General features: G+C 35.2%; 1 protein-coding gene across 1 annotated transcript; it reads right to left on the bottom strand.

Annotated features, from left to right (window-relative positions):
* Positions 1-7942: 7942 nt before the first annotated feature.
* LOC140007972 (protein SMALL AUXIN UP-REGULATED RNA 16-like) lies at positions 7943-10334 on the bottom strand. Its single transcript, XM_072051619.1, has 3 exons — positions 10023-10334; positions 8192-8757; positions 7943-8079 (listed from the first exon to the last, which is right to left on the bottom strand). The coding sequence occupies exons 2-3, from the start codon at positions 8676-8678 to the stop codon at positions 8051-8053; spliced, it is 516 nt and encodes a 171-aa protein (XP_071907720.1). The 5' UTR covers positions 8679-8757; positions 10023-10334; the 3' UTR covers positions 7943-8050.
* Positions 10335-12018: the final 1684 nt, after the last annotated feature.

Below are 12018 nucleotides of genomic sequence, written 5' to 3'. Positions count from 1 at the left end.
CACATTTATCTGTCGCTTTAGCCTTAAACAACTCAACCATATGATCTCGTTTTATTCGGGAGAGCTGAGGTTTTTCTTTACCTTTTCTTTTTCCGTGGTTCCATCCCTCTGACTACATCTTTATCTGTCGACGATTCGGTGTTGGTGGTTAGCCCTCGGCAGCAAAAGGACGTGATTTGAAAGTTGAATTGTTTTCTGGTTTTGGTATAAGTTTTCGGAAAAGACAAAACGAGCAGAAGAAGACGACCGCGTTTTACGGCTTTACGAAGGGTCGACAGCCAATCATGCTGCGACGACCTCTCTATTCATTTTCATCGTTTGGTGGTTGCATTACTATTTGCTGCTATTTGTGCAGCGATTTTTTATGTTAATGATTATGAATTTGTATTATATGACATGATCCAAATTTATTAATATAAAAAAAAATTGTACACTGAGTGTGCATAAAAAACTTAAACTCATAAGAATGCCAATACACGAAGGAGGGGGGGGGGGGTGTTTGGAATCTATGGTATATCTAGAAACGTATTTTTTGTCGTGATGATTTTAACTATCAATCTCTCTTCTTAGCGTAGAAATCCTTATTTTGTACTGCAACGAATCTTCTGTCCCACACCCTGTATCATTCTCTGTCCCATTTTTTATTATATTGCTATTTTTCCTTCATAAATATCATATTTTAATTCTTTTTTGTTTCCTTAAGATTCAATAACTATTAATTCAGTAATACACAAAATTTAACAAACTCAAAAAATCAAAATGCATAAAAAATGAAATTTTTTCTGAATTTTCTGCTGTATTTTTTAATTTTCTATTATATATTACTTTTTTGAAATTGTTGTATTTATTTTTTACTGAATTAATAGTTATTGAATCTTAAGAAAACAAAAAAGAACTAAAACATGATATTTATAAAGAAGAAATAGCGATATAATAAAAAATGGGACAGAGAATGGTACAGGATGTGGGACAGAAGATTCGTTGTGATTTTGTACGGGCGAGGAAGAACTGGTTGTGGACATTTTTTGATTTACAGGACAACTCCATCAGTTGTGGTCATGGACAAATGCGCAAATTAAGAGTACAGCTTAAGTGAGAATTTGGAAGTCAATTAAAAATGTTTTTTGACTGGCCTGATGTGGTGGCCTTTTCTGGCACTAAATGTTACGGGAACTATCCATTTTTCCCGAACAACTCGCCCATTTGGCAAATAAGTTTTTTGTTAAGTTTATCTACTATAAATTTTTTAATAACTTTAACTTCAAAATTTTTAAACTACCCACTTCAAATATCAAAAAATATACACACTTCACAATTTCTCCTACAATTTTTACAGTAAATTACGGTAAAGTTTTAGACAAACGCCCAAAAAACTCATTTGCCAGACGGGTCAATAATCAGTCACCAAACCATTTCCCTTATTGTGCAACAACACCTCCTGTACCTGTGAACGAGTATATTTGAATTGAGAAAAGGTTGCCGAATTAATGGATTTGAAATGACTAGGTTTGTAATTGAAAATAAACCAAATACCTTTGTTTGGCTGGCGATTGTCACGGGACAACTAGAACTTACATTTAAGAAAACAATAGGGGTAGAATTTAAAAAAGAAAAGTTCATGGACTAAATAACGTTGGAACAGGCAGAGAGAGAGGTCCGAGGAGGACTTGCATGCAAATTGGCAGAGTTTGAATTCACTAAATTTCATCACTAATTGTAGATTTTTCATATCTCAATCCAAATGGACCATTCAAAGTATTTCAAAAAATATGGCTAACATATTGGAATTTTGTTTTACAAAATGATTTAAAAAATTTTGCAGGACATGGTAAGTTTGTTAACACTATTTTTCTTTTTTCTTTCTGGAATTCACTTTCTTCAAACTTTTGTGATAAAAGATAAAAAAGAGTGTGTTCATTAGTTTTGTAAATTGAGGGCAAGATTTTTGGCTCAGTGAAGCTTAAACTTGTGCACTTTTTTTTTTTTTTTCGAAGAGATGGCAGTAGTAGTAGTAGTAGGACAATCCTTTTTGAGCTACAATTAGTATTGACATTTGACATTCTCAAAATGGTTGAGAGGAATTATTTAACAATTTGGGTTTGTTTGGTTAGTGTTCATTTGTACAATTTTTAATTGTTTGTATCATCAACACATTTTTGAATCACTCTTTTATTTTGCATACATCATATCAAAAAAGTGTTACAGTATTTTTTTGAAAAAATTGTCCCAAATAATCTCTGACCAAGAAAAGTGCTCAATGTTTGTTGGACTCCAGGAGCTAAACGTATAAATCCTTTTTTTTTTGGGTCAAATATTAATCTTGTATTTGGTGAAGTGTTTGTTTGCAAAAAATGTTAGTTGTACGTAACTCTACTTTTATGTACTGTCAACTGTGGCATTCATTGAGGTTAGCCACTCCTCCGAGGACCAGCCCACATGTAAGTGGGCCGCCAAAATCAGACTCACGATTCATAGGCCCCCTTCCCAAACACCTCGTTTCCAGCCACTCGTGTGATATTTTGGTCCTAAACTTTTGTCTATTTTTATCAATTTTAAAATCACGCAGACTTGCACAAATCGCCAAATAAACAGCAAACTTCAAGAGAAAAAGAATTAAGGTCAGAATTCAGGAGTGGAACGTGCTTCTATTTTTTTCTTTTTTTTTACTGGGGGCCCATTGCCAGATAAACTTGAGGTGAATCCATTATATCGTTATTCTAAAGAAGAGTTCTATTTCTTGTTCTTGACTTATCCCATGAAATTCATTCATAACTATAGATATATTGAAATAATACTCTCATGTAACCTTTACACCAAATTTCACATAAGCCGGGCATAATTAGCTCATAATCTTTCAAGGCATGTGCTTTGTTGGTTTCATTCCTTTTCTATCTCAATCGAAAATGGAAAAGAAATTCGGGAGGTGCACATGGAGATTTATGTCTAAAAAGATATTGGTGATTATTACTTGAACCGCTCTATCAATTAGTAGTGCTTTCTTATTTTAAAAGATTATGATAACAAATTGGTAATGAATTTTTCTAAAGGATGCTGAGTAGAACTGTTAATGGGGTCGGACCAACCTGACCCCGGCTTGTTCGGCCCGAGAAAAAGGTCGATGAGTCCGATCATTTAGTGAGTCGATTTGAATTTGGACCTAAAAATTACGTTCGAATTAAATATGAGTCGAGCTTGAGTTTCATTAGGTTCAAACTCGATATAGGCCCAACCTTTTAATTGCCTATACATATAATGATATATATATATGTAATATTTATAATTTGATATTATACATAATTATATATCCAAATATATTATTGCTAGATACTAAATATATATAAATTATAAAACACAAAAATACATATGAAAACTCCTTTGGTAGTTTTTTTGAGAGTCAATATTGGTAATACATAACTGAAGTTCTAATTTTTGTTATTGATTGAATAAATTTTTGTGTTGGCATAATATTGGCTGATTTCTTTTTGGTCTAGAATTTCTAGCAAAAACACAAATCATCAAGCATGTTTGGATTCAAATCACAAGGTTATGAAGAAATTCCAATCTTTGATGATGTTTTGGCTTATGACCGCATGTTTTATTACTATTTTTCATATACTTTAAATGAATTAGATATAAATACCACTAAAAAATTCTTGATTTATGTACTTTTTAAAAACTGTTACTTATTCATATTTAGTTTTAATATTGTAGTCCTGTGAATTTTAAATTAGTTTTACAACTTAATAGTTATAGTAATTATATTAAGAAAATTGAGGAGTAACAAGTGAGTTTAGGCCAAGTTCGAATAAGGTTCAAAATTTGAATATTTTGTAAGTTGAATATGATCTTCATATTTATTAACCCAAATCTCATGGCCCGAACCCCGAAACTGCTACAAATAAAATGAGCTAAATATGAGCTTATGAAAGCTCGATTCATGTTAACCGATTGGCAGGCCTAATACTGAGTGATCACTTGTTAGCACATGTAAATTATAGTATTTAATTTATCATGTGAATACACACGATCACAATTGTTGCATTCCTCGTATTTAGACCTTTCTTCTAACCCACCCATCTCTATCTACAGCCTTCTAAAAGGACCAAGCACAGACGTATGGTGAGGGGTGGAAAATGTTAGAAAAAGAAAATAGTGGGACTAAATTTCAGGAGAAGACGGGAGCAAAATAAACAAGGTTCGGCCCACAGAAAATTTGGAGAAGACAAGTGGACCAACAACTGTCAGTAGCTAGCAAATGGACGACGTGAAACTCGAAATGAAAAGAAACCATCACCGTCCGCTTCTTGAGTTGAGTCTCCACTCAACCATACTGTCAAAAAGAGGCAAGTCCTGACTTCTTCCTTTGCGAGTCTGGCTGATGAAACAGTGAGCACGCAGATATGCCCGAAAGGAAACAGGATTACAATTTGGCAAAAACACGAAACGAGAAAAGAGAACTAAGAGGTCAATTAGTGGTGATGACGACCATTATGGTTTAAGTTTTTTAAACATGAATGAATAAGAACCAGTTCAACTGGTTCGTTCACGTACCAGCTGGAAATCGCCAAACTAAAATTCTGTTAAATGGGACCAAAATTGTACCCCAACTAAAGCTGGTTCCATTATCCTTCTTGATAGTTACTTATCAGGAGTTGGCAGAAGCATTTCCCATATCTTGTAGCGCGGAGTATTAAACTTTTACTTGTACTTTGAAAATGAGATGCTACCGATCAAATAGGGATAATCCTATCCACTTTTTCCAAGTACCAGGCAAGAGCTAGGGGATTCGGATCCCCTCCATATGAGCTTGGCAACCTTTAATCTTCTTCCATTAACCCCAAATAGATGAAATGAAATCCAGGATGTTAGCTATCTCAACGATGGACTATTGCCTCTATCATAATTTAATTTTTGCAATATACAATGCTAATGCTAATATAAATGTCGAAGTTCAATCCAAACACTTTTGCGTTTACTACTGCTACTACCTTTTTTTTTTTTTTTTTTCATTTGGGTTGAACAATGAACGTTGGAACCATTCACTAGTGCCGTCAGGGAGAAAACTCCAAAAGAAACCCAGAAGGAAGCAGGAGACATGACATGTGCAATCGCGGCCCCGAAATCCCACGTTGTCACCATTCATTTCCTGTGGGCTCTTTATAGAAACTCATCGGTGAAAAAGGAAAAGGAGACAGGGACCAAGGAGACAGTGAGCAGAAAGGGACATTAGTTATTAGTATTACTGCCCTCGAGCGAACGCAGCTGAAGAATTCAGTCAATATTAACTACTACTCCTACTCAGTACGTAGCAGAGGCAGTCAATAGGCATAGAAGAAAACCAGACACACATGGAAGCAGCAGTCTTCAACTCAGCAGCCAACTTGACGTGCAATATGGAACACATCCATATAGTACTCACTAATCCATATAGTACTCACTAATATGGATGTCAATTTGATGCCAAGCAACGTGGGCTCCCGCCGAATCTACTGCGATTTCATGCTGGACAGTCGGGCATCTTCCTAGCTCAAACTTTAATTCTTGCACTAGTACATTGCATGGACATCTAAATGACTTGGCACCTTTTTAATCTTCTTTTCATTTACGTCCGATGCTTTGAGACGAAGTGTTACCCCTCGTATTTACTTAGAGAGGCTAAATAAGTGTGTGTTGATATTGACAGTTCAGCTATAAAAAGTGATTTAGATGGTTAGTCATAGATGTGAAAATAGTTTTTTTTTTAAAACAAAAAATAAAAAGAAATAGGCTATTTTTCGCTTTGTTTTCATCGTATAAAGTATAACTGAAGTTCAAAAACTCGTCCAAGATTAAGCACGTATAGAGATAATGCTATGCTGCATTTTAGCATATGGATTACAAAGCCAAATTAACGATCAATCACTCCTAAGTTTCTTTAAACTCAGTAGTGATTATCCAGGGTGATTGGAGAATGAAAGGTTGTCATCACATACGTATTTCATGATCAGGAGTAATTTTACATCTAATCATACTTCTTGGCGCATGTTTAAGGATGAAAATGTAAGATTAATATACAAAAGTTCAATTTACGCTACTGATGACAGTTTATTGTTCAACCCTTGATCCCATATGAATGCTCGTATTTTTATTACCGAGCAACTTTAGTGTTAATTAGCACTGAGACGTGGCTGCATGATCAATTGTCCCCGAATGGTGTTAACATTTTTTTGAATATTTTGTAATTTTAAGTGAACTGCTTTTATATTTTATAATAGAGATGCAATATTACATTATTGTTCATATAAGTTCCATACATAATAATTGCACCTTTTTTATTACGTAACCTTACAAATAGTTCACGTAAAATTACAGCGCATTTAAAAAATGCTACATCATTTAGGAACGATCGACTCTGACAACCTTTTGTGTCCGGTCCGGATTTTACCAAATGGTCCAAATCCCGACAACATACACAGTGTTGGAGGATAAGGCGTACTTTTTTGCATCGTCATTAACTGGTTAGTTGGAAGAATTACTAGACGAGATGTTAAAAGGAAATGCTATTGCGAGTAAAATAATAATAACAATTAACATTATGAAAATATCTGTGGTGTGTGGGATTTAAAAAGACGGTGGTGTTTGGATTGCAGGTTTTTATCAAAAGAATTGTTACGTTTTCTGTGGAAATATTTTCTAATCATTTATTTTACCTCACATATATCAAATTATTATAATGTATTTTTCTACAAAAACTTCAAAAAATAACAAGAATTTGTGTTTAGGCCTTTTACATTTTACCTTTTGAATTTATAAAAAGGAGGTTTTATCCGGAAAACAAGTTGATTTTTTGATAGCAGAGTGGCGCTTCTTAATGGGTCAAGAGGCTTGTGAGTTGTAATGCTAAATTTGGCTATAAAGATCGGTGATGCAGTATGAGATATACAGTTGCATGTTCGGATCGAAAATTGGATTTTGAAATTTCTCATGACACTGCATTTTAAAGAGTTTATGGCGAGCTAGTTTAGGTCAAAATTTAATTTAGATGTATAGATTGACTGACAGTATATACATTAGCGAATCTAAGTACATGTCACATATATAAATTTTGGTATTTTAATTCAAATTAAAATGATGTAACATGCATCTAGAATCGTCAGTGAATATCTTGACAGCGTAGGAAAGATTAATTCGTTGGTAGTTAAAATATCAAGCATCCATCATTAAGAGATAATTCCTTGTTCGATAGGTAAGTGCAATTAAAAATTGACAAACGAGATTAGCACTCCCAAATAATTCCATTTCTTCTTCTGTTACTTTATAAAAAAGGGATGATGGAGCATCACGTCCTTTTCGTACATGCATGTCCATATCCACCATTTAGTTGATTCACGGGCATGATATCTTGGGTTATGTTTTGGGCCTTGTCCTTCCACTGCACAGGCCGCCGCTGCAGTCGAACTGAGTCACTTCTGTTCCACTTATAAGGCACCAAAAGCAACTCTAATTGGGCTGGTTCATTAACATTCACAGAACAGCGTCTGAGAAATACAGCAAAATTTTTTTTTTTTTTTTTTTTGTCTCCTTTGGGGGGTAACATTCAATGTGGATGGCAAGGATGAAGACTTGCACATTATGACTTTGAAAAGAACAATGTGAGAATAATTACACAAAAATAATGTGGAAAAGAAATGCCCTAACAGGGCTCTCAAATGTATTCATAGCTACAATATCTAAGAAATCTTCCTTTAGAACCATACCAAGAATTACGTTGGACGTTCTTGGAGAAAATAACATTTCTTTTTAATCAATTACAAACATCAAATGTGGGCATAATCCTCAAGGTAATTAAGGGAAGGCAGGCAAAGCTATCGTTGACATTGGGCAATTAAGCCTTGCAAAAATGTCTATCTATCTTCTAATTAATCATCTGTCACTTTGAACATCGAAGAGAAAAAACGAAAAATGAAAGAGAAAATAGTCATATTTGCATAGAATCATGGAGACATCACTTTACACCAGAAGATCATCAGCCCCTAAAAAAACTGGGACCATTCCTATGACACTGTTGTAGTCACTCCTCAACAGGAGATGATGTTCCAGCTGCAAGAAATTACACACACAAGAGTTCTAAGATCAGAAACATCTTCCTCAATTTGATGGCAGTCCAATTAAACCAACCTTAATCAGAGAAGGGTCTTATCTCATGCACTACCTGCATCATCATGGTTGTGTCCAGCCTCAGCCTGATCCCTCTGATGAGTTTCCATGCATTTTAGGAGGTACTTGAAGGTCTCAGTCTCGCACGGGATAGTGAGGCCGCCGCTATGATCAAAGCCAAACTCCTCCTCAACCTTTTCCAGCAGCACCTTAAATAATGGATCACTAAGATAGCGAGTGGGGATGATGAACCTCCGAAGCTCAGGGCCAACATAAACAGCCAAGTATCCTTTGGGGACATCGTGGGGTGGTTCAGGACTCGCGCAACCATCCTCATCGGAATCACAGTAGACATTGCAACTCATCAGCCTCCTAGATATTGCAGGTGAAATTCCTCCGCGGCTTTGATCGTTGTTGCATTGCGTATTACTAGCATCACCATCCTTCGTTCCAAGTGTGACATTTTGCCACTTTTGGAGGAATTCCTTGAGTCTAACAATTTGTCTGATTCCAGTTACCTTGCTTCCTCCATGGTCTTCCATTAATGCAAGATTAATTACTACAAGACTAGTGATGAGAATACTGGTCGCCTTCGATTCAAGGACTAGATCGCCCAGTCCCCTGTAGATGAATGTGTCTCATCAGATCTTGTTCCGCTGCATTTTATAGAATGATGATAAAAGAGATGCATGTGAACAAGTAACAACAAGAATTCACACTGAAGTTGAGGAGAATTTTCATAACAAGTGCGATCTTGTCTCTGTACTGTGGTTTGAATTAGTATTGCCCATGCATCAAGACAACAGTTAATTACAAGCTGGAGAAATCCCTTTATGATTAATTAAATCACTATAAATTTTGAGCCAATGCATGATTGATTCCAATGGAACAAAGCTAATTTTAGTCCTCGTAGTTATTTAGATTTCTTTAAGAGATACGCGGATGTAGAGCCTCCTGCCCTCACATGATCAGTATAATCTAATGACTTTCTTGGACTAGAGATTTTTAAAAAAAAAAAATTATATCATGTCGTTAACAAAGTGGCATTTCCAGCAGTACATGTACTAGAAAATTGATTTTCCTGTTTGAAGCAATCCAAAGTAAGGTCTAGAGCGAAATGCCTTCTTCTTGTGAGTTGTACTGTCAGGCTTTTGCCAAACAAACAAGATGCTCTGCTTAAACAAACCATGAAATCAGATAATTGCCAATATGGCAGTATTCGAATCAAACACCGGCCTTCAAGAAGCAAGAAAAGTGCAATGAACATAATGATCGTGCATCTATTAGCTAATATTTTGTGCTCCTGGAGGAATAAACTGATAGATATGTCCAATGTCCTGGCAAGAAACTTTAAATGTACACGTAATTCTTTGCTTTTTGGCTATAACTGCACCTACAGTTCACCAAAATATGAATTTAGATGCTTTTTTTATATATATATATATAATAATGGTGCAGCTATCGGACTGTATGATCATGATCGTCAAACGGACAGAATTGAGATGTTAAAATCTCTAGGTCCTTAAGGGCAGGTGGGACATCCATCCATCCTCAACCACAAAACCACATAAACACACACACAAACACAAGGACAACAAAGAAATTAAGGTCGGCATATAAAGAGGGAAGGAAACATCAAGTAAGAAAAGGAAGATATGTGAAAAAGCCGTAGAAAATGGGATTAAAGCATCAAGAAATGATAAGAAAAATTTTCGTTACCTAAAATTAAGCTATATATAGGGAGATATTCATCGCATTGAAATACATTATGAATAATTTTCCTAGGTAAATTGATGAAAGATTCTATCAAGGACAATTAGTCACTATGATCATGCTAGCAAATGCAAATAAATGGCACAGAAAAAAGAGAGAGGGCAATAGTGTACCTGAAAAGGCTAAGGTGGGGATGAAGGAAGGAGGCAGAGGAGCAGTCAACTAGCGATCATGTAAAGATGAAAAACCATTATGATGATAATGAGTTATTCATGCATGAAAGAAGAGGAGCTCCAGGTGGGGAGGATTGAGGAGGAGAAGGGTAGCAAAAATGGACAGCCTTTTTCTCTTTTAAGCTTCTTCTCCGAAGAAGAGAAAATATTTCAGAACATTAACCCCCCCCCCGGGGGTCCTTCCAAAATAAATAAATAAATTAGTTGTACCAAAAAAATAGAGAGTAATTTTTACGAAACAAAATCCCCAAAAGAACTTGAACGTACCCAACCTTCAGATTCGTTTAAAGTACGTTTCATTTTTTGTCGCAGTGAGTTTCTCCAGCTCTTCTGGCTTCACCTGCTTTTGCGATATTGGACCATACCATAGGATTATAAACGGCCATTGACTTTGAGTGTCCTCGTTACTAGCTCCAAAATGGGCTCCAAAAAGATTCAATTAGTTTAAGGAAATCTGAAATCTTGATTTGATGGGATCAGCAGAACCGCAGCAAAACTCGCATCTCTCACGACTGATTAGCTATAACTTTGCTTTTACTTAACGTTCCATTCCACGTGTGCATGTAATTTTGATGCCTTCCGCTTCAAAACTTGAGCACTTTAGCGCGAGCGATTAACTTTCCTTTTGCTGTCTTTTTGAACGCTTGCTTCTGATTGTGCTTAGTGGAATTTGAGGCCATCATTAAAAGTGATTTGCTTTATATTTTGCAGGGTTAATACCACTTTGTCCCCCCAAACTTTGGATGATTATCCACTTCAATCTCTAAACTTCAAAATGGGACACTTAAGTCCCTTAACTTATAAATACCTCCCACTTAAGTCCCTAAACTTATAAAATGAGACATTTAAATCCCTAAACCCTTATAAAATGGGACACTTCGACCACCAACGACATTCAGAATTTGTTAATAATTTTCCTTAAGTGGGAGGTATTTATAAGTTTAGGGACTTAAGTGTCCCATTTTAAAGTTTAGGGATAGAAGTGAGTAATCATTCAAAGTTTGGGGGGACAAAGTGGTATTAACCCTATTTTGCATGACAATCTGCATATAGTAGACCACTAGGGTTGAGAATTTTTTTTTTTCTTGGTGCGATTTTAAGGTTTCTGTATGGCGTACGACTCTTTTTGCGTATATAATTTGTTTGCGTATATTATTTCAACGTGTATAGCCCATAATTAAAAAGTAATTTGGTTTACATTTTGCATGACAATTTGCATATAGTGGATCAGTAGGATTGAGATTTTTGGTACAATTTTAAGGTTTTTGTATTTCATACAACTCGTTTTACCTATAAAATTTGGTTGTGTGTGTCGTTTCATTATGTGTATACAAAAAGTTGATAAAGTATACATCAACAGCGCCCAACCTAATCATGTTGAACCCAAGTCCAAAATGAGAGGAATGTTTGACAAAGAAAGGCCCAATATCTGGCCTATATGATTCCCTAGGCTATTAATCTTTTTGCCCGAGCCCATGTTAGGTTTCTTCATCTTTGGGAGGTTGTTTGGGGGCCGTGTTTTGAACATCCCCACTCCTGCTTACCCAAGTCCGTGCCTTGTCCCATCCCCCCCGCCACTGGCTAACTATAATTTTTATTATTTTATTTTGACCTGATTTTTTTTTTTTGAATTCTTAGCTAAATATTCAACGTGAAATCAAGTTTAAAATTTATTTGATCTTTTGAATCTATTTCTTCATATTAGATAGCCAATTTAAACTTGCAGTCGTCATTTATTTTTTTGGTAAACAAATTGTAATGTGTGAAAAATTCAAGTAAACAAAAAAATAATAAAATCATCATTTCATCACACAATTTATGATATTATTAGTTTTCAAATTATAGCATATATGGATATATAGTATAATATATGTGCGTGTTTTTGTATATGCTATATATATATATATTTATTTATTTATAGGCTAGAAATGAGGCG

The sequence above is a fragment of the Coffea arabica genome, chromosome 6c (assembly GCF_036785885.1).
Source record: "Coffea arabica cultivar ET-39 chromosome 6c, Coffea Arabica ET-39 HiFi, whole genome shotgun sequence".
Lineage (NCBI taxonomy): Eukaryota > Viridiplantae > Streptophyta > Magnoliopsida > Gentianales > Rubiaceae > Coffea > Coffea arabica.
The sequence above is the reverse complement of the archived record's forward strand: the minus strand, read 5'-3'. Positions and strand labels throughout refer to the sequence as shown.

Coding starts and splice junctions, on each gene's coding strand:
- LOC140007972 (XM_072051619.1), bottom strand. CDS start 8,678: ATGGAAGACCATGGAGGAAGCAAGGTAACTGGAATCAGACAAATTGTT. Junction 8,080..8,191: donor ACACAACCATGATGATGCAG/GTAGTGCATGAG, acceptor AATTTCTTGCAG/CTGGAACATCATCTCCTGTT.